A 23949-nucleotide genomic window follows, 5' to 3' on the forward strand; every position below is an offset into this window, starting at 1 on the left:
ATAACCTTCGACAAAGATTCATGGAGCTCATGTGAACTCTTCGACCCTGTTTACAAAACAACTTTCATCATTAACATCAGCAGCGAACTTCTAAAGGGAAAGCGTATGCGCGATATCAATGTTCATTCTTGTAAAGATGGTTGGCTTTTACTATCTCAGCGAAATAATAAGATTGGGACGTCCTTGTTTTTGTTTAGTCCCTTCACCAATGGCAGAACTATTGTGCTGCCTTACTTGGAATCTACTTTCCAATTTGCGACCTTTTCCTCCACACCCACTGATTCAGGTTGTGTGTTCTTTGTGTTGAATTTAGAATCTGACGGAAGCACAATTTGTATGAAGACCTGTTATGGCAATGACAGGGTATGGAACAGCCATACCTTTAAGTGTGACCCTCCACTAGTTAAAGAAAAATTTGTTAGCGCTGGATATTTGGATGGGACCTTTTATTGTGCAACTAATTCGGGAACCATGGGGACTTATAATATTGCTCGGCAACGTTGGGACCTTTTCCAAAGACCGGAACCCGTGGATATGTGTAGCCAGCAACACTTGTATGGCCAGCGTACTACTTTGGTTCAGTCTGATAAAGATATTTTGTTAGCTTTCTTGAACCATACTCCTGATAGAGGGTATACTATCTACAAATTTGATCGGTTGAATATGATATGGAACTCTATTCCACCACCTGATAATCACGTCTTTCTTATCAATGATTGGCGCATAGTGAAATTTGCAGGGGAGATATCGGGAAAATTTATCTACGGGATCTATAGGTATTTGGAGTTATCGAGGTGGGAACTTATGATCCATCCTTGTTACGTCATCTATGAACCTCTGAGAAGAAGTTATGCAAGTATATGGATTGAACCTCCTCGGACTGAAGCCTAACCACAGCTTATTAACGAATGAAGACCTATTCATTTACATTTTACACCCTAGAACATTCAGTAAATGGGTTACTCATTACAAGTTTCCATTTTCTTTCAACTTAACAAGTTCTTTCATGTCTAATCTAATTATATTAGACATTTAAACATTTACACTATGTTTCAATGAACCGTGGGTATGGGGAATTTGAAGGAAGTTGATTGTTTTTTTTTTGTCCATATTCAAGTATTTATTATTATACCACATTGAGTTCTTTTCATTTTTCACAATGAGAAGTTTTGTCCAGATAAAGAAGAAGATGAATTTAAAATATGTTCGGACGGTACTCTGAAGTTCTTTTGTAATTTTTAAATTTGGACCTCTTTAAATTAAAGAGATATGTCATTTCGTGTGACGTCTAAGTTTAAAATCTAATTTCTTTTTACACTTTTCCATTAAGAAATATAGAGAGTGGATACTTATGTAATATAAGTATTAGTGTACAATAATTGGACTTGTAAAATCCTAATGGCACCTAGGTGGAGCCTATGTAGAGGTCCCCCTCCCTCCCATCATTTTTTTTTATCAGAAACAAGGTTTTTGAGAGGTCCCTTACCCCTATTTTATTCATAATGAAAGTATAAAGCTTAGTTCCAATTACATTATCTCACATACTATTTCCCTATTGCATCCTCATATACTATTTTCTTTATATCCTCTGCAAATGAGCTAGAGATTAAAACAATATACCTAATAGCTGGAATATTAGAAGCTAGTGCATCTGCTAGCTTATTATATTCTCTGAATACATGTAAACCCTATACGTGCATCATCCTTCAAGTTTCTGCGTACGAATACAACTATTTTTGAGGACGCTATTTTTTGTAGAATGTTTTGGCAGCCACTTCAGCAAATGATAGAAGTATAGAACACAGAATGGATGTTTATCGAAAAAAAACAATAATAATAATAATAATAATAATAATAAGTATAGAACACAGGAACTTGAGAAATAAAAGACAAACAACAAAGGAGCAGAGGGAATGTTATTGATTCGTTCAAATTGTTTTGTTTGTCATATCTATATCTTAATATTAAAGCTCCCACAAGGGGTATTTTTCAAGCTCTATTAAAATTCTACGTCATCTCCTATTAAAACGGGAATTTCTCTCCTATTTGAAAAATGGGAATCTTTTTTTACAACGGGAATTCCTCTCCTATTATAATATTCTAGCACTTCTAATTAAAGCGGGAATCATTCTCCTATTAAAATAAGAATTCCTCATGGATAGTATTCCTTTTCAAAAACAAACACATGGCGGGTATTGCTCTTTCATCCACACGTAAATATAAATGGAGTGTTTTATTGGTTGGCTGCTGGATTATCCTGTTACCAAATACAGTGATTATGTGCAATGGTTGTTATGGAATGTGCTTGGGCCAATCAGAAGGATATTTGCATTATATTTCATCGAGTAGAAATGAATTTAGGGTGTTGTCCTTTGAATGCTTGGCCTCAGTAATAGACCATCTCCTTTCATTGCTTTTATGCATTTACTTAAATAGTAACTTCTGTGATTAGTCTTTCTTTCTTTCTTTCTTTTTTTTTTTTTTTTTTTTTTTTTTTTTTTTTTTTTTTTTTTTGGAGCACATCCAAATATGTGATTATTCATTTTTGTTTTTATTTTTATTTCTGTGTAGGAGCACATCCAAATATCTGATACTCGAAGAAGACATCTGCGTAGTATTAGGGATAGAAATAGATATCAAAGCCGGTTTCAAACACCACATTCGCCTACTCCTGCTGAAGGTATTCGCACAACTTTATTTTTTAAGCAAATTCTCTTTTTTTCTTTTTTGTGGGTGGGGGTCTTTGTTTATTGGCAATCATTTGTGTACTTCATTATTTTCAAGTTTTAGCATCTCATCCACAAACACACCCTGCGCGTGTACGTCTTACCAACATTTGTCGACAGGCTAGATACACAAACACTCCTAACAATCGCATGCAATTAGGTGATTTTATTTTGATTTTTTACTGTTTTCTCATTTAATATATTGTGTAATTAGGTTCCTCCTTTAATTTATTCTTTCTTCTTACTTTTTAAGTATTGCTTTTCTGAGGTAACTGATTGTTTACAATGTCTACAGATAACCACGATGTGAACACTCTTACGACATCAGCACCGCTTCGATCCCAAATACCGTCAAGGATAAGCACCGGGTTTTATAGATGTGCTAGGAATTTTGTTCATCCCCGAAGACTTCCACCCTTACATTTTACCTCAACCTAGAATTTGCAAAGGTTGTGGAGCCAAACAGTTCGTTCATGAAACCGCTGAAATATGCTTTGCTCAAAAGGAAGAATAAATCATCGAGACCATCGGGCCCACCGAATTAGTTCAGCTGTTTCGTGATGGGACTGACCTTGGGCAACATTTTAGAGAAAATATCCGGTCGTACAACCATATATTTGCATTTACTTCGATGGGTGTTGATTTTGATCAAGGTCTTGCAAATGGATGGGATGGCGTATACTCATTTCGTGCAAGAGCGTCTATTTATCATAGGATTGGAAGTCTCCTACCTACACTGATCATGAGGTAGAAAATCGGCATGCTGAAAACCAATCTTTGCGAACGAATGTTATATCTACGTTAAAAAATATCCTCAACAACTGTAATAACCCTTTTGTCGGCGTCTTTAGACAACTTGGCCAAAGAGATGATTTGCAAAATTGTCGCCTTATTATAAAAGAGTTGAGAACTGATCGCCGGGATCATGCATTACCAACGGCATCGCAGGTCGCTGCAATATTGATTGGAAATAATGATCCAGAAGGGTTGGAACCAAGAGATATTATTGTTCAAACACAAACAGGTCAACTCCGGCAAATCCCAGATACCGCTGGATATTATGATCCATTACAATATCCTTTAATGTTGCCTTCTGGTGAATATGGTTGGGACTTGGGTGTGCATCGTAGCAATACAAGAAGAATTAGTTGTCGCAGTTACTATGCATATATTTTGCAAGTATGTATAGACTTAATAAAACCAAATACATTATGTGCTTCGCTTTGATATTTCTTTGTGTCGGTTACAATTTTTTTTTTTTTTTTTTAAATACTATGCGCTATATGCTATTGTTGCTTGACAACTAACTTTTAATACTTTCATTTGTGAGTATCCTTCCTGTCAAGAAAGAGAGACGTTCAATCTACCTATGTTCATTGGTTCACCATAACTTTAAGATTATACATGATTTGACGACTTTACTTTTGAAAAAAACAATTAACTTAAAATTTATAAGTCTAGAATTCGCTTAATAAGTTGTTATGTTCTAAAATACATTGCCTGCTATTAGAACTGTTTAAAAAATAATTGTGCTGAAAATCTGTTTTGGAAGGGTTTGTTTAAGAGAAATGACACTTTCTGTCGTCAATTTCCTACAGTTTATTTGTGGAATTTGTTTGAATTAAGGCATGGGCAGTTTCATTTCTCTGTGGAGCAAAAACCGCTTTGGAGTTCAAGGGTTTATCAGTTAATTTCTTATAATCATATGATGTTTTTGTATGATTCTATTGGAATTGAGTTTTTTTTTTTTATAAACTTCAAGTTATTAAAGGATTTTTTTGGAGAATATCAGTAGTTTTAGGGTAAGATATATTTTGCTCATTAGTATAACCCATGTATTACAAATTCTGAACTCTCATGTTCTTTGATATTCAGATTCGGCCTTCTGAAGTCTCATTGTTTCTTTTGGATGTCGCCTTCTACAACAGTTTATAGTTGACATGTGCGTGAAAATAGAGACGATGAAAATGAGATTTTATCGGGATAATTAGCAAACTATTAGGTCCGAGTTGTACCAAGGCATTCAGGATGCACTAAACTCTGGGGTATAATAACATGCAGGTACCTTATATTTTCGTGTGTATAATAACATCATCTTCACATTGGTTTTCTTCAATTCACATTGTCTATTTATTTAAAACTTAAGAATCTGATCTTATAATCAATAGGTAACATTGGCAAAAGGATAATACTCCCACCTTCTCATATTAGTAGCCCTCGGGATATGCATCGACGCTATCAGGATGCAATGACATTGGTAAGGAGGTATGGGAAACCAGATTTACTTATAACTGTAACATGTAACTCATCTTGGCATGCAATTACTTTCGAGAAACAGAATTGGCCAACGATTACATGATAGACCTGATTTAGCTACTAGAACATTCAATTTTATTTTAGAATAACTCAAGCATGATTTGTTTCGAAGACATATTTTGGGTAGAGTTATTGCACAAGTTCATGTTTTAGAATTTCAGAAGAGAGGTCTACCTCATGCTCATCCTACATGAAAATGATAAAATACACAATCCTAAGGATATAGATAAAATAGTTTCTGCTGAAATTCCCGATCCCAGTACAGAACCTGATTTGTATAGTGCAGTTAAAAATCATATGATGCATAATGCATGTGGATCTTAAATAGGAGTGCAGTTTGTATGAAAAATAATAGATGTAGGAGTGGATTTCCTAAGTCATTTGCACCTTCGACTTCGCATGGTACTGATTTGTATGCTATATACATGAGACGTGATAATGGAAGACATGTTGGTATAGGAAAATACACGCTAGACAACCGTAATGTTGTTCCGCATAATCCTTATTTGCTATTAAAATATAACCGTCATATTAATGTTGAGATTTGTTCGAGCATCACTTCAGTTAAATATTTGTATAAATATGTTTATAAAGGACCTGATCGAGTGTCATTTGAAGTTAGTACTAGACCATATCCGAATGAGGATGAGATTTCACAGTTTGTTAATGCCAGATGGATTTGCCCACCTGAGGCTTTTTGGCGATTGTTTAAGTTTCCTTTAAATGGCATGTTTCCTTCAGTTGTTGCCTTGCAGATACATTTGCCAAATAGGCAACAAATTTCTTATTATAGTGGTGAACTTATTGAAGATATATTAGATGATGAGCACATATTGAAAACCATGCTTACTGAGTTTTTCAAAACCAATCTTATTAATGAGGAGGCACGCCTATATCTTTACTTAGAGTTTCTTGAATACTTTTATTGAGATTCCACTCGTAGAGAATGGGTTCGTAGAAGTAATAAACGAGAACCATTGGAAGGATTGCCACGCCTCCTATGGAAGGAGAACGATATTATTTACGCCTATTGTTGTTACATGTGAGAGGTCCCACTTCTTTCAATGATTTGCTAACAGTTGATGGTGTGCTGTTGGCACTTTTAAAGAATCCAATGAAAGACGTGGTTTGCTTGAGCATGATGACAACATTAGAAGTTGTTTAAGAGGTCTGCAAGTACACATATGCCTCTTTCTTTAAAAAAGATTGTTTGCCACCATTCTTATTTATTGTCACCGAAAGGAGTAAGACATCTTTGGGATGAATTCTACCCATTTATGATTGAAGACTACGCTCCACTTAAAATGATAGAAATGGTAATACTGAATTATTCATTAATCGTCTTCCTCAAGGACCTTGATCATATTTTGTCTAAAAACAAAAAGTACTTCGATTTTGATTTGCCGTAAATGATAGGGACATTGATGAACATATTGAATTAACACGGCTTATTATTGAGGAGAGATCTATACAAATCCCTGATGAAGACCTTATGGCTATTGGGGACCTTAATGTTGAACAAAAATAGGCTTTTGATAAGATCGTTTCGGTTGTTCAACAGAAACAAGATTCTATTTTTTTCATTGATGGTCCAGAGGAACAGAAAAACTTTCTTATATAGAGGACTTCTTGCATCTCTAAGGACTGATAACCATATTGCAATAGCAACAACGTCATCGGGAATTGCAGCCATAGCATTACCTGGGGGAAGAACTGCACATTCGAGATTTAAAATCCCAATAACTATTGATTCATTGTTAATGTGTAATATTTATAAACGATCTACGCTTGCCAAGCTTTTGTGTTATGCAGATATACTTATATGGGATGAAGCAACTATGACTCATAGACATGCATTTGAAGCTTTAGATAGAACTTAAAAGATATCACCGACTCTAATCTCCCTTTTGGCGGAAAGGTTATTGTTCTTGGCGGTGATTTTCGTCAGACGCTTCCTGTTGTCCCACGCTCTACTAGAGCTCAAGAGATTGACGATGTGTTGTCAAGTCATTCTTCCGGCCAAAAGTTGAGGTAATTTCTTTAACACAAAATATGCGTGCAAGAACTGATCCAATGTTTGCTGATTTCCTTTTGCGTATTGGCAATGGTAATGAGCCCTATATTGATGACGATAATATGATTAGATTGCCTGATGATATTGTCATACCTTGGGCTGGTGGACAATCAATAAACGATTTAATAGATTTTGTTTATCCTTCATTAAGTATTAATGGATGTAATGAGAATTACATTATTGACAGAGCAATTTTAACACCGAGAAATGATATTGTTGATAAACTTAATAATAAGGTGATAGGCTTTTTCCTAGGAGAAGAAAAGACTTATTACTCATTTGATATTGTTCCGCCTGATCTTCAAAACTTATATCAACAAGAATTTTTAAATTCAATTGCACTGGTATTCTGCCGCATCGTTTAACTCTTAAGAAAGGTTGTCCAATCATGCTTCTTAGGAATATTAATCCAAGTATAGGATTCTGTAATGGCACAAGATTAATTTGTTTACGTTTTTATGATAATACTATATATGCTGAGATTTCATCTTGACAGTTTAGAAGTAAGAAAGAGTTTATACCTCGTATACCTCTCAAACCAAATGTTAATGAACAGATGCCATTTAGTTTTACTAGAAAACAATTTCCAATAAAACTTAGCTTTGCTTTAACTATTAATAAATCACAAGGACAAACTATTCGAAACGTAGATATATATCTTCCTGATCATGTTTTCTCTCATGGGCAACTATATGTTGCGTTGTCAAGGTGTGTTTCACGGAATAACATCAGGATGTTGGTAAAAAATGGAACCTTAAATAGACGTGTTGAAACTTATACCAGAAATATAGTGTATCGTGACGTGTTGCTTTCAGAATATGATGATATGGGTGATTAATATTGCAAGAAAATAGTGTTTATTCCTCTGCTAGCTTCAATATTTGATTGTATGCAATGATTCCTATGTGTCTTCTTAACATTTAGATTTAACCCATGACTACATACTATTAATTTTTCCCTATTTTATTATTTATTTTTCTACATTTTTTCCTAGATTGTACTATATAAAATATAATGTGCTATCTTTACGTAGTGCGCTCAGTGGCAGATTGTGTGTATTTATTCCTATACGTCTCATTTTTAAAACATTTAACCCATGACTATCACCATAACTAATATAAAAAAGTTTTTAGCTCCGCTAATGCAAAATCCGTTCTTGCATTGCTGGTCCCAAGCCCAGATAAAGGAGGAGGGGAAACAACTTTACTATGCTTTTCTATGTTCTTTGATGTACAAAGACGGAATCACACGACTAATAGCTTGGAATTTTGCTTTGAGAACGTATCTTTCTGTTTTTTCGCAGGAGTGTACATGTCATATTTGGCACTGGAAAAGTAATTCTATGTACAACCGATCTAGCTGATGCTATGTGGATACTGGCTGGCACATTATCTGTATGGATTCAGTAACTACATTAATTAAGAATTAAGGTTTAAGAATTTGTTCTTCTCGAAACAGATAACAGATAACAGCGCGCAGCACTACATTTCAAAAAAATGCAATCAAAGTTTGACGATTACGTTTCTGCATGCATGTATTTATAGATAGACTTATATCTTACTTATATTTGTATTTTTATGGATGTGTAGAAATATGTTCGTTCACTCTACCACCTACGTCTTCGTTTTGCCTACTTGGCTTCTCGACCATGTTCTAAAGGTACGTAATTAAGCTACTTGGCAACTCCTTAATTGATCTTCTAACTTCTCTTTGATTAGTGTAAACGTAAAACTGTTTCAATGGTATTTTCTCTTTTTAAATGTCCAATAGAGATAAAGCTCCACCACTGTCTTTTATAGCCTTCATCAATATGTTCATGCTTTCTTTACTTGGGTAAGTTTATACTATTCTGCTAACTTTAATGTATTCAGCCAATATGAAGCAGAAAACCTTTTAACTCTATCGAACTTCGGTGCTTCTAAATTTAGGATTACCATTTGCTTGAACGTGTATGGCATTGCACTGCTTTACACATCCAAAACGTTGGCCGCAGTGACTGCAAATACTATTCCTGTCATCACCTTTTTAATGGCTGTTTTACTCAGGTAATTCACTTCAATCATTCTTTGGTTGATGAGTGATAATTAGAGTCGATTGTATTCAATATGATTGAATGTGACAATCATTCACCATGGTACGAGAGAATTTACTAAACCCTTTACCCTTTGATCAAATTTTAATTAAGAATTTAACTTTGTACAAGACTTTTTTTTTTTATTTGATCTATGCAGATTCCCTGCGAAATGTGGACTGACCTCTTTTGGAATCCAAATTAGTTTAGTTCTATTGGCCCATCATCTGACCAGCTTTCCTGATATTCTCCACGTCTTACCCTCTTTCTTTTAAACTTTGCGCAATTTGTTCAAAATAAACAGGTCAGTCCGCCTGACTTTTTTCCCCTTAACAATGGATTGCGACTCTGACGAGGCCAATAGAATCATTGGTGTCGAAGAGTATAGGATATGGATTGTGCTTTCAGACTGAACAAAATGCAAGGAACAGTCTACCATTGCGACGCTTTCATACATATCTATGTGGATCCATGGCAGTTCCAATATTCTAACACCATCTCAACTATCCGAGTTCACGGACACCATGGCAGTAGCAGGAACTACAAGTTCACGGTATGATGTTATTAGAATATGCTAGTATTAGTATATGTCCAATATGGAATGCCCCATGTTTCTATAAGTGTGGACATCCATATCTAGTAGTTGCTATTATCATATTTTAGGTTAGTATAAGTATGTAACTCTAGATAGAGAACAAACTCTCTCTCAGACTCTAAACTCCAACCCTAATCAATCTCTAGTCTTCTCTGTTCTTATTCTTGGTTTCTCTAATATATCAATGTTACAACTCTCCTAGCATCACTACTAACATGGAATTTAACATGGTATCGGAGCGAGGTTCAGTGGTATGTTAGGAGAGGAATCCCTTACCAAGAAACAAAATCAAGTTTATTTAAGTTTTTCAGTATAGTATTCAAGTCAAGTTTCAAGAAGAAGAAGGATTTCTCACAAGAAGAAGTTTTTATATCTCAATTCAAGTTTCAATTTTTTCTCCTCAAAGAAGTTTATCGTTCACGGTATTGTTCACCGGCATTGTTCACAGGTACTATTCACCAATATTGTTCACGGTACTATTCATCGTCATGTTAAAGTAAGTTTTAAAGATTCCATTAGTGTTTAAAGTTTGTTTGAAGAATGATAGGAGAGAGATCCGAAGTTTCTCAGTATTGGTTTCTTAGTATTGTTTCGCTTCTGCAATCTACGTCTTCCACAATTTCTCTGTCTTAGTATTGATAAGAGGGGCACAATCTCTCTATATCCCGAAGTCTTTGGCCTTGACGAAGGCGCGCACGCGCTCATGCCTCCACACATAAGTTTTCAAGATTTTTGAAGTATCAAGCCTTTGGAAGGTAGTTTGCACTCTCATCCAGGATTGGAGGGGTATTATTGTTTGTATGCATTATGGATGTTTGGGTTTCTAGCTTCCGCTAGGTTGGTGATGATGCCTATACTCTCAGTTTTTAGAACATGATCAAGTTGTTTGTTTGAAGTATTATAGGGGCACATGACCTCTATCTCACGAGGAATTATTCTTTCCATCTTCCACTGTTCCCGAAGTTCGCAGTCATAAAAAGGCGCGACCCACCCTTCATCCTCTATAATGATTATTGTTTGATGCATGTTCTGTTAGAATTTTTTTTTGTGAATTGGAGTATGAGGTATAGTTTTTTGAAGTGGGCATTGGTTGGTTGTATAAGTTGGTATTTAGTTTTCTCAGTTTCAAGTTCAAGTCGGAATAGACAAGCCTTTGTATGTTTCAACAGACTTGTATATTCCAACTTGAGAGGGGGAATAGGGAGATATGAAGACATTCAGTAGTATATGAGGGAAGGAGAATATGGAGACGTATGAGGAAGAGTACTCATGTCTCCATATTCCAGCAAGCCTTGACGAACTCTTCATGACAAGGCATATCCACTATTCAGTCTTCAGTATGACATCTCCACTATTCAGTCTTCAGTATTCAGGTAGCAGTCAAGCCTCAACTGCACGTATGTTTCAGGTAGCAGTCAAGCCTCAACTGCAAGTATGTTTCAGGAGTACCCATAATAGTATTTTGTTAACATTAACAGTGGACATTGATAGTAGCAGCCAAGAAGCACACATCAAGTCAGTGTTATTGTTTTCATTTTATATTATGACAGCCATAACAGCGAATGGAGTAAGTAGTAGCCAAGCAGCGCGCCACTAAACCGGTGTTATGATTTCAGTTTGTGACTGTGGTACACCTTCAGTATTCAGGTTAGGCCATTGCCTACACCGACAGTTTCACCTCCAGAACGTCTCAACAGTTGTTCGAGTTCTTCAACTAAAGACAGTTCTATGCAAAAGGAGGAGCAGTATTATTATCTTTTGTTTTTTTGTAATCCAAGTTGTAATTTGCATAGTTTGCGTAATTACAGCTTAAGGGGGAGTATTAGAATATGTTAGTATTAGTATATGTCCAATATGGAAAGTCCCATGTTTCTATAAGTGTGGACATCCATATCTAGTAGTTGTTATTATCATATTTTAGGTTAGTATAAGTATGTAACTTTGGATAAATAACAAACTCTCTCTCAAACTCTAAACTCCAACCCTAATCAATCTCTAGTCTTCTCTGTTCTTATTCTTGGTTTCTCTAATATATCAATGTTACAACTCTCCTAGCATCACTACTAACATAGAATTTAACAGATGTGATTAAAAATAACTGCAGCTTCACCCTGAATTCCAGTTCTAGATTTAAGTGATAAAGATCCAAGATACTTGGCGGACAAGTGTTCCAATTTCTGACATGCTAGAAGGGACACAAATGCTTCCACTATGTCATACCTCATGTACAAAATGTGCACACTTCCCCACTTGCTAGAAAAGGTGGTAGGAGATATTATGGAGGCAACCCAGCTGCTACTGAATTCTTAGACAAGACATGTTGCAATATCTTTGTGATGCTCTATCTTAGCCTCTTAGTACCCGAAGCGTTCTGTTCATGTCTGGCCAGATGGTCGCGCCAATTGGTTTGTCACAGGACAGCCAGATCAAGGCGACAGTGGGAGTTTTCTCATTGTTCAAGTCCACTGATTTCAGCAGATGTTTAGCCTGGTTCTGATTCGGTTTCAGTTTAGATGGGATCTTACATCGACTCCTATTAATCGCTGCAAGGATCTACAATACGGGCCTCAAAACAAAAGAGTAATACATTTTTATTATGCTAATCGACTATATTGAAGTTTATTGATTGATTTCTCTGGCATACCCTGCATCTCTTTAGGAACCACCCGAAGAAGAGAAGTTCCTCGGTGGTACAGCGAAAACATTGCAAGCGCATAAGACCATCCAGAATGAAATAGAATAAACTGAAGCAACACATGTACTTTCTCAAGAGATTAACACACTCCATCATAAAGAAGCCGCTCAGAAAATACGGGATGAAGTGGATGATCGTTTACCATCAACTAATGTTATCAAAAGATGTTATTCTGCAAGCTAGGGGTACAAACGTATTTAACATCACATTTCTCATATGCAAAGGGTCCAAGAAACAATCGCTCTGGAATACAAAATTGAAAAAAAAAAAAAGTGTTTGCCCACAGGAAAGACCAATAATTTGTGCCTGTTGACGTCCCTGAAATATGTAAATCAATGAAATTAACCTACACGTACCCTCAGCGTTTTGATCTAGATTGGTCAGATAGTGGTTCCACTTGGTTCGTCACAGAACCTTCTGTTTTAGCTCCAGGGGTCTCTACTCATTGTAGATGTCCACTAATTTTCGCAGATGTTTATCATGGTTCTTATGCGCATACAGTTTAGATTGGATCTGAGTTTGCCAAATTCTTTTGAGGTTTTAGTTGCACGCAGCAGGAGCTTTCGGAGACAGAGATTGGAAAGGGCATTACAGAGATGTTACCGAGGCATATAGGAGGCCCCCCTACTTTCCTCAATCCATTCCAAATGGTTCCGCAGAGATCTCCTGATCGGGCTCTTGACAAGTGCCGATACAAGAACATGCCGCAGTCCAAGAATGAAAAATCTTGAGAATTGGAACGTCCTGCTATGTATGTTTGCTTGACTGTCTATCGAGTTTTAAACATATGTATTATAATGGAGTTTCCCTTTGGTACTGAACTCTTGCAGAAATGGGAGTGCCTCCTATTCTCTTTGAACAAACAGTCCACACAGATAATTGGGAAGGTCTAGGTCATGTGGCTCATGTTGCAAAAGGTAAATATGGGATATTCGAAAACCTGGTGATATGAGGGCAAAGGAACGACAGAGGTAAACTTGGATTTATGTTTTTTTTTAATCTTTTATACTGTATTTTCTTAGATTTGTTGCTTTGGTTCATGCTTTGTTTCATAAGTGGTTCATGATTTCTCTAACATACCCTGCATCTCTTTAGAATACCATAGCTAGAAGAGAAGGTACTTTAACAGCAGCTGATTCGGCAGAAGAAGAAAAGTTCCTTGGTGGTATAGCGAAAGCGTTGCAAGTGCATCACCCTCCATCTTTCAGAAACACCCCATCAAATTATGAAGGGGATTTATGATCAATCTCAACCAACAAGATTTCCTCAGAAACATATTTCTTCAAATGGATCTTTAGAACTCTCTGAGATTCCAAGCAAAGTAAGCACAAAAAACTTTCGAATCTAGAGCTAAGAATACGGATGAATTTCTATTTAACTCCCTTGCATCTCTACAGAATGGAAAAAGATTAAACTGAAGCGATTCCTGTACTTTTTCATAAGCTAAACACGCTCCATCATAAAGAAGCAACTCAGAAAATACGAGAAGAACCTGTACCATCAGAACAGCTCAAAGCCCTCCATCTTAAAGTCGCAAAGCAAAAAATTACTAAAGACCTTAACACTCAGTCCCCACCAACTAATGTAGTAACAAGGCTTAATTGACAGTCTTTGCAGATGCTTGCTGTTCGGGGGTTTTAATGATCACTGTTGCTGCTGATCGGGGTGTTCAATGATCACTGATGCTGCTTTGATAGCAGTCTTTGCTTCATCTATTTTGCTGCTCTAATTACCGTTTAACATATTAGGAATTAGGAATTGAACTCTAGACAAGACTATATTGTTGTCGTCATTGTTGATGTATGATACTGGGACTTCGTTCTGACATGCATAACACACTTGACTTTGTTCCTTCACATGAATTCATACAGAGATGCCTATAATCAAATCATTTACACATAGTGGTATTGTAGCACAGACACTCTTTTCAACGTCTTGACGTTAATTTTTCCCATGTTTCGTTATGCAGAAACTATCATCGCTAATATTGCTTTTAAAGTTCAACAGAGGTTTGCCTAACAAAAATTTCATAATTTTTTTTGGATTTGAAAATATCATAATTTGGATTTACCCGTTTTGAAATCATATTCAAGTATTTTATCAGGAATTACTACACGTCTTACAGATCTTTTCCCACATAATTTTTTTACCCCGGAATAAAATGGTTAATACTTTTTTCCTTTTTCCCTTGCAAAAACTGGCCTAAACTGGATATAGGACCTATCAAACATCTTAACCTCCATAGTATTTCAGTTATAAACAGTTACACAACCACTTCCCTTAAAACCAAGAATCTAGGTTTCAGTTTAGTCTATTTGAAAAGAGATACACCCTACACACCGTTTAGATTACAAATTCAGTTACTTAATACATTGACAATCCTAACTACCCTGTAACAGGTATGATGCTTATTATAAATACTCAAAAAACTGCATTTTCAAATCCCTCTCTTCTTATACTGCTGTTCCATTCTCTTATGCGTCATCACCAAGAACAACAAGTACCCAAATCACTCCAAAAAGGTCGGCTTCTAAATCTCCTCACTTTTAAGTTACAGATTTTAAATTTTTTCAAGATTGATTTTAAATTTTAGAGAAAAAAAACCCACAAAAAAAAGAATTCGCTATTTCAGTACTTTGCATGTTGTTGGTTTTTTTAACCTTTCAACTAATCCATTCCACTTTAGGTACACGTAAAAAATGGGTACGTAAGAATATGTTCGATTGTCTCAATTAACCGATGTTTAACTCAACGGTGTAAAATTAAAGTTCGTGTCTTAAGAAGATGGACCTTTGACAGTAAAGACTCCCAAGAGAAGAAGAAAAGATTTGATGTTGTCCTGATTGATGAACAGGTAATTCGTATAAGTCATTTATGTTCCGTTACATTAAATTCTCCCCATTATGAAATTGCCTAAATACTTTTATTTATTTTCAGGGAAATCAAATTCAAGCAATTGTTCCTAAGAACCATTCCAACACATTTTTAAATGTTCTTCACGAAGGACATGTATATCACATTGAAAACTTTAGTGTGCAAACTAGAACAGATTCATACTGCCCCGTTCAACACGAATATCTTATACTTATCAGATTGCATACTATTGTTAGGGGATCATCCGAAGCACACCCTGAAATTCCAAAATATAATTTTGACTTCGTTGAGTTTAACAACATTAGCTTGCTTCCAAAAGAAAATCAGAATCTGAAAGGTAAGTTGCCGTGATATAATACAAGTCTTTAATTCTTTAAAAAAAGTGGAAATGACTATTTCATCAATTTTTTTTTTAGATGTGTATGGTACGCTTGAAGGTCTTTCAGAATTAATGTTTAGAAAAGGACTCATGTTGAAAGAGATTTTCTTGAAGAATAGCAGGTCTGTCTTTTCCATATGCTCATTTAAAATTTTAAAAATGCATAATCAAATCTATACATTAACACAATAATATATTATCTATGCAGTGGAACTGAACTGAAAATAAATCTCTGGGAAAATGCAATACAATTTATGGATAATGTTATTACATATGCAACGAGTGTACCGGTGTTGGTTGTCACTTCGCTAACTGTTCGAAGCTATTATGGTGATTATATTGGATTTTTAATCTATATAGCACTTTTTTTTTTGCATTACCTATTCAATCTTAAATTCCTTCTTTGTCAGATAAATATTTCCTTAATTCAACAAGTGCAACCAAGATCTATGTCAACTTGGAAATTCTAGAAGTGTTAGAATTACAAAACAGGTGATAAAAAAAAAACTTATTAAAAATATAATATACACTTTCATTAACTAACCATTGATTAAGTATGACAAAAGATTTTATATTTTTACAGCTCCACTTTCAAAGAAAGAAATATTTCAATGCTACAAACATCATCATCAGTTGAACGTAATATGAAGGACAGATCTTTGACAAACAGGAAAACGCTTTCGCAAATTCTTCAGATGTTAAACGAAGATTCTGTTGTAAGTTACTCTACATTTGCCTATTGACCATATTTAATTTTACTTTTCTCAATATACTTACATTTCATACAGGGACAAGTCTTTACATGCAAAGCAATTATTAATGATATTGTTCATGATTATGCATCGTTCTATAAGTCCTGCACCAAAATCAGCTGTCGGAAGAAAGTTATAGACAAAGGTGATCACTATTGGTGCAATAATTGCAACAACGCTATTCCATCTGCAGATGCTAGGTATGTGTTCATATTCATTTGTTTTTTAATATAATCATTTACCACTTCTCCCAACTTTATGATTTTGATCTGATACAAATGTATGTTAGATATCAATTAAAAGCTCGCATTCAAGATGACACAGAAAGTACCCTAATAACTATATTTGGCGATGAAGCAGAAGCACTTCTAAAACATTCAGCTTCTGAGTTGGAGAAGCTTATGGAATCGGTAAAACCATTACAATGCTATCTAAATATTCACATTCACTCTTTGTGCCATGCAATATATCTTAACAAAATACATAATTGTGACTGAATAATTATCAATTATTGGCTTAGGCAAACGGTATCCAGACTGTTAAGGCCATAATAGATAAAATTATTGGTACTTCGATAGTGTTTGAGATAAAAATCAGCCAATACAACATCCAGAGTCAAGGCAGGTATGGCTTTACAGCTAATAAGGTTTTTCAGGAGGATTACAAACTTCATTCACACCAAATACAAGAAGATATTGAACAGGTAAATAGATATACAAACTTATCCTTTATTAATGTGTTTTCTTTATTAAATACATACTTCACTTTTTCCCCTTCGGACCCGTTCAGTTTTATTACACTAGGTAGCAATAACATGCTTATTTATCATTGGCTTATATTTATTATTTTACCTCTTATTATACAATCAGGTGATAGAGCCATCACAAATTTTAAATGATACCTTCCAAGCCTAACTACCTGACAACATGCATCAGAACAACTCAACTCTTATGAAAGAAAAGGTATTCATTTACTTTTACCCTACTGCCAATGACTAACAATCTATACAAAAAAAAAAAAAAATGCATATTCCTTGATTCAATGCTTTATTCTTATTATGCTTTTTTTGTCTAGCAGCAACTTCGTTTGGAAAGGTCCACTGACATTCCTAACCCCTCAAATAAGAAAAACAGAACTGATAAAACTTACAAAAGAAAATCTTATGTGGTATGTGTTTTACTTTTATATGTTTCCCTTTTTAAAAAATAGTTAGCCATTCACTTACCCTCTGTCTGCTTATTTGGCAAAGGTATTTTCGACTGAAGATTCGAATGAATCATCCCAGACTTCAATCATTAGACCTCCATCTAAAAGGGTGCGTAAGATAAAAGAAAATAAGGTATTTAAACATTACTTATATTCAAAACAAATTTACCTTTACCACAATTCTACATGACTCTTCTTACTAATTTGAATCACATTTACTTTTGCTTTGTCTATAGGCCAGAATATGAAATGTGTCAAAGTAGATCATGCGATGGAGATATTTTATATTAATTTGTTGTTATTATTAATTGTGTTTTTAAAAAGAAAACTTATTGTGCTATCTTCTGTAACTTTATTGCATTTAGACATGAAGTCCATCTCTATCATACATATTATAAGAAACTATAATAATCTGCATAACTTTATTGCATTTATTGTGCTGTTTCTTTGAGTCCCTCTATATTATATCCATCTTACGGTACTTTCGTATATATAATCACTTTGGTATTACAGAAGCACAAGGGAGACCTACTGTCAAGGTTTATAGGTTTAAGTGATAAAGATCTAAGGTACTTGAGGGACATGTGTTCCAATTTCTTACATGCTAGAAGGGAAACAAATGCTTCCACAATGTTTGTGCAGACTTTCGCACTTGCAAGAAAAGGCTGTAAAAAATATTAAGGAGGCATTCCGACATAAGACAATTGCAACCGTTACCGAGTTCTTAAACAGGTGACTTGCACACGTGTTTTTGACTAGATAAAATACCTTAATGCTACTCTATCTGAGCCTATTAGACTCCACCATCAAGTTCCTGTGGTAAATTTAAAATTATATATATACATTTATCTAACCTTGCATGCACAGATACACTTTTATTATTCTCAAGCCATTTGTGTTTACATGTTCTGGTTATTTAACAATTGGCCCTTATCTGATTTTTCTGCAGAATGCCAAATATTGATTTGGAGATGATACCTTGCCAGATTGGTTTCCTCAAGGGTAACATCATACTAGGAGATATACTAAGAAGCCAACTCTTAAAAATTTGGTTCCTTTTTTTTGCTGAGAAGCTATTCCTTAATGTAGGTAGTTCTATACTGCAAGCCTCACTTTGCCCAGCTCTTTAAGGAGTTTGCGAATTTCAATGACAGAGTACTGACACCAGGGCCAGAGAGATGGAAAATTGAGTGTGGAAATGGAATAGCGTTCATCTCTTCCAAGGAGTTTGATTATGACTCGCCAAGAGACTTTGAAGTCTATGGAACGGACACATCCTCAACGGCTGCAGGTAAATCTGTTATCACTGAAACACATTTCGCATAAAAAAAAAACTTAATCACAAGAAAAACCAAGAATTTTGCCCTGTTGACGTCCCTGATCCAGAATATTATCAATGCGATAATGATAGAATGGAAGTAAGTTTAAAAAAGGATCAAATATGGACATCACTGAAGTTAATCTCCAAATACCCTTAGCGTTTTGTTCCAGGTTGGTCAAATAGTGGCACCACTTGGTTCGTTGCAGGACAGCCCAGCTAAGCTCCAGGGGGAGCTTACTCATTATAGATGTCCACTGATTTCAGCAGATGTTTAACATATGACGTTAGCTCCTATTAATCACTTCAAGAATCTAGAATCCAAGCCTGAAAACAGAAGAGCAGTACATTTTTTTTTTGCTCATAAGCTATTTTTAGGTGCATTCAGTAATTTCGCTAATTCATGGAATTCCTAATTTGTTAGTCTTTGTTTCCAATTTGCAGGCAATCCTTCTTCATAAACAGGTACGCTCCTTTCTATTGTACATTTACCCCGTTTTTATTTCCTTTTCATCTTCCATTGATAAAAGACATCTTAAGAATTTACTACCATAACATATGAGCGGTGGTATACTGTTATAGTCTTATTTGATAATTGATTGTTGTTCTTCATATGGCACTGTTCTCCAAAGTCACAAGGTCTTCTCAAACAAAAAGGAAAAATAAGTTGAGTTTCAACACATATGGTAGGAACAAAATACACCATACCCTATTGTCATATACAATAATTAGTGGTTTTAGTCAAAGTGCTTCACTGATTAACGAGGGACTGGTTCAATGAAGTCATTTATATGTGTGCAGCATGCAATTTTTAAACCTATTTTTTGAAACAGGTAATAGACACTGTGGAAGACAAAGGGCTTGAGGCTGTTGGTTCTAGCTGTCAGTTGCTTGAGGAGCTTCGTGTCTTCCTAGCAGACCCCTTTGATTAAGATGTTGTCCTTGGGGGTGGTAGGGCTGGAAATGGTGCGGGTTTTGACCCGAATCCGACCCGATCCAAACCCATTTTAACAGGTTTGGACCTTAATAATGAGTCCGAATAAAAACATGGGTCGGATATGGATTATCCATTTTTAATTCGGATTCAAATATGGTTTTACTCTAAACGGTTCGGATCCTCCTAGATCCGAATCCAAAATATAAAATTTTGTTAATATATCTTCCAAATAATAATAGGTCTCTCTTGTTTGTAGACACGTGGGTGATTGAGAACTTGTGGTTCGCAATTTGGGTCGGGTCGGGTCGGATCCGATTATCCCATTTATAGAAATGGTTCGGATATGGTATGCCATTTTAGATCCATTCGCGTCATGGATCCGGATCTGGTTTTGTATTGAAAAAATGGATCTGGGCATGGATATAGTCTGATCCAACCCAAACCCGCTCCATTTCCAGCCCTAGGGGGTGGTCATGGAGTGTCCAAGGCATGGATTTATTGCAGGCAGATGAGTAATCTTGTTGTTGCTACAGTGGTGCAAAACTGCCCTGGCTTTACACACTTCCGACTTTGCATTATGAATCCATGCCAGCCTGACTACTTGACAAATGAACCCATGGATGAGGCATTTGGGACAGTAGTGAAGACTTGCACCAAACTACAGAGAGCTGCCAGAAGAAGAGAAGTTTCTCGGTGGTACAGTAAAATCATTGCAAGCGCATAAGACCCTCCAAAATGAAACATATTATACTAAAGCGCCCCCTGTATTTTCTCAAGAGCTGAACACACTCCTTCATAAAGAAGCCGCTCAGAAAATACGGGAAAAACTGGATGATCAGTTTCCATCAAATGATGTTATCACAAGGTGTAATTCTTCGCATGAATAAATAGATGGGACCAAGCGAAGACTTGTACCCAATGAGAACAACCCAAAGCCCTCCAACTCAAAAGAAGCAAAGTTTGGTGAAAAACCATTTTAGACTCTAGCCCAATCAAAGAAATCGGTATTTTGTTTAGGTGTATGAATGCATCAGTCTCAGGTCATTATTGCAACAAGATTGATTTGTCTTCCCTTGGTTGCTAGGAAGTTGAAGATTTGAATGTGCTCAACAAATATTTTGTTGGCATTTGTTTGCCTTCAATGATAAAGTTGGGGCTTGGAATCATATCTTTTTTTGCATGACTACCATTCTTTGGAAGAGCTAGGGTATACTTAGATTATCTCATTGTCAAGGATACAACTATATTATGAGCTGTACGAGAATATACATGTGAATACCAGTTGGTACCCTATTGTGCTAGACTGTTAGTTTTTATGAGTTTGCCGGAGACTGGACATTGTCGTCCATACTTCAGTTGAGTAGATCCATAGATACAAGTAGTTGAGTAAAACAACACTGGGAACAGTGATGCATGTGTGGTTTGGTTTGCTTTATATCATCTACTCAACTGTACTAGAAGTGGCATGGTGCTGTTGTTTGTTTTAGAGTTTAGAAAAATGGAAATACACAGTTTATTTTTTTGCATCATTATGTTTGGGTCAACACAATATTGTGGAAGTTATCCAAACAAACTTGCTCTGTCCAATTCAATATGACATCACATATTCATGATTCGTTAAGATAACAACTTTCTCTTTTCCATGGAACTTAAAAGTTCATCATATTATCGGATTTATTTGTCCGTATACTTTTCATTCTTGCTCAGAGATGGATTCAATGTTTAAAGATTTTATTCGTACCGTATACACGCAACAAAATAACCTCGCATAGTACGACAAAGTGTATTACGTTATCTTTTGCTTTTGTTGTATAGGTAGTGGTGTTCCTATTGGTTGTCTGTGTGTATATAAGTGTGTTGTGAGCTATATTGGTGGCGGGGTAGCACTGTTTTTTAATAATATGATTGTAAACTGTCAATTCCCTATAGGTAGCAGGTGAAAATTCTATAGTTTGCATGCTAAATTACTAAGTTTTGATAATGTAAAAAATGTTGTAAATAGATGAAAGGTAATTGTGGTGAAAGTGGCATACTAGATTTTGACCCATCAACCATGGAGATGGTTGCAGGCGGATATTGTCTTTGTTGTTTGGTTTTACCATTTTTAGCTAAAAGTATGACCAATAAAGTTTTGGAATCAAGAACTTTATTATTATGAAACAAGAGCCTGCTCATAGAATGGGTTGGAAGTTTAGCCGGACTGATGAGTTGGTCTACAGGTAGAAAAGAAAATGGGTGTACATTCTTCGATAATACAAAGACCTCTTCAACATGAGATAGAGTGAACTACAAAACCTTATTAAAAATCCACCTAAGTACCTTTCCAAAAATAAAAAAGTACATAAGGTGCACATGTATTAGGAAATGTGTCTCTGGAAAAGTATGGCATGTATTATAGGATTTGACTACCTTTATTGTCGTGTATCACAATATAAACAGAATTGAGCCTAGAGAATTAGAGTTTTTATCATTCAACTGATGAATTTTTATTGAATCGCTGATACAGGTCTGTCTACATCCGCAAACAGATCGAGGGGAGATAATTCCATTGGATCGTTATATTATCAAATATACTTATATCTTTACCACATTGGTACTCTTTTATGTATTACAGAATAAAATTTAACCTGAGTATGTTTATTTTATTCCCTGATGAGGATGATTATTGTCTGTGGTGAGGTACATTCCAGTTTTTTCCACTCTAATTTCTTTTCCTAGCACGTGCAACGCACGTGCCCATTTACTAGTATATATAATCCTACTATCATGTGGAGAAAACTATAAAAGATTAACATTAATCTAGGCAACAAGTCTACAACAATTCAACAAATTGTTTGTTAACATCCTATAATGCTAGAAGTATATATAACCCTACTATCATGTAGAGAAAACTATAAAAGATTAACATTGAAAGCAAAAAATTACCTTATTTTGTTTTTTTTTTGTTTTTTTTAAGTGAAAAATTTATTGATAATGATAACGAGTTTTACAAATAATTAAGACAAACGTGCAACAAGCTGCGTCTCAAGTCCTTTCTATTTTTTTTTTTTAATTTTTAATTTTTTTTTTTAGGTTGAGGTCTTACGCTTGTTTAAGAATTGAGAGTGAAAGAAATGAGGGGTGATTAGAATTATATAAATTGACCGGTTGGGCTTTGGGCTTTTAGCTATTTGTTTTAGCCCTAATTAACTCATCAAACATTCAAAGACAAATTTGTCCCTCTTTAATGATTTTTTTTTTGTTCATTATATTCTCACTATAGTTGTGAAAATTTTGGGGGTGTTGTAGTGGAAGTTTGATAAAAAAAATTGGGGATTGCGAGTCATTATAATTTGAAGATTTTCCTAAGCAATTAGTTATGTGGTAGCGGATCTTTTCTAATCTCAGGGTGTGACCACCCTCACACACGCATCCCCTATATCCATAGTTAACAAATGTAGAAAGTAAATGTTAAGACAACTCAATTCATTTTTTCCTTTATTATTTCATTGTCTTCTTCTAGAAAGAAACTTTGTTATGTTAAATTTCAGCTAAGATTAGTGTGGAAACTATTCTTTGTGGCGTAAGAGTTTTAGGAAAATCGTTTTTTAGCAATTTAGTTTTTTGTCTCATATTTTGTTGCTAATTAGCTATAATGTTTAGGAAAAGTTGGAGAATCTATGAAACTCTAGAGGATGAGATTGTTTCCTTCTTTATATTATATTAGTTTCCTACTTTTTCGTAATTAGTCAAAAAATTTTACAAATATTGGAGACTAAAAATAGAGCCGAGAGGGTACAGTTATAATATATATCTAAGGACGGATTCATAGTATGTATGTAAGCCAAGAGTAACGTTGTGCTAAGCAAATTGACAACAACTTTCCAAAACATGAACACAAAAATTTCAGGAAACAAAATTCGGCAGTTGGTAGTTTCGTACTCGTTATGTACATGGGCCTTGGTTTTTCTTTGGTATTGGGCCATGGGCTTGGAGAAAATCATAAAATTTCATATATAACAGAAAA

The 23949-nt window shown here is 35.2% G+C and overlaps 1 protein-coding gene and 1 long non-coding RNA gene across 2 annotated transcripts; one reads left to right on the forward strand and one right to left on the reverse strand.

Moving 5' to 3' along the window:
* Positions 1 to 9: 9 nt before the first annotated feature.
* LOC147490049 (uncharacterized) lies at positions 10 to 381 on the reverse strand. Its single transcript, XR_015203178.1, has 2 exons — positions 235 to 381; positions 10 to 46 (listed from the first exon to the last, which is right to left on the reverse strand). It is a non-coding gene; the product is annotated as an uncharacterized LOC147490049 (long non-coding RNA).
* Positions 382 to 5467: 5086 nt separating this feature from the next.
* LOC147490050 (uncharacterized) lies at positions 5468 to 5971 on the forward strand. Its single transcript, XM_086574790.1, has one exon. The coding sequence runs from the start codon at positions 5468 to 5470 to the stop codon at positions 5969 to 5971; it is 504 nt and encodes a 167-aa protein (XP_086430916.1).
* The last annotated feature ends 17978 nt before the right edge of the window (positions 5972 to 23949 follow it).

This window comes from Coptis chinensis, chromosome 7, assembly GCF_015680905.1.
Source record: "Coptis chinensis isolate HL-2020 chromosome 7, ASM1568090v1, whole genome shotgun sequence".
In the NCBI taxonomy this organism is placed as follows: Eukaryota; Viridiplantae; Streptophyta; class Magnoliopsida; order Ranunculales; family Ranunculaceae; genus Coptis; species Coptis chinensis.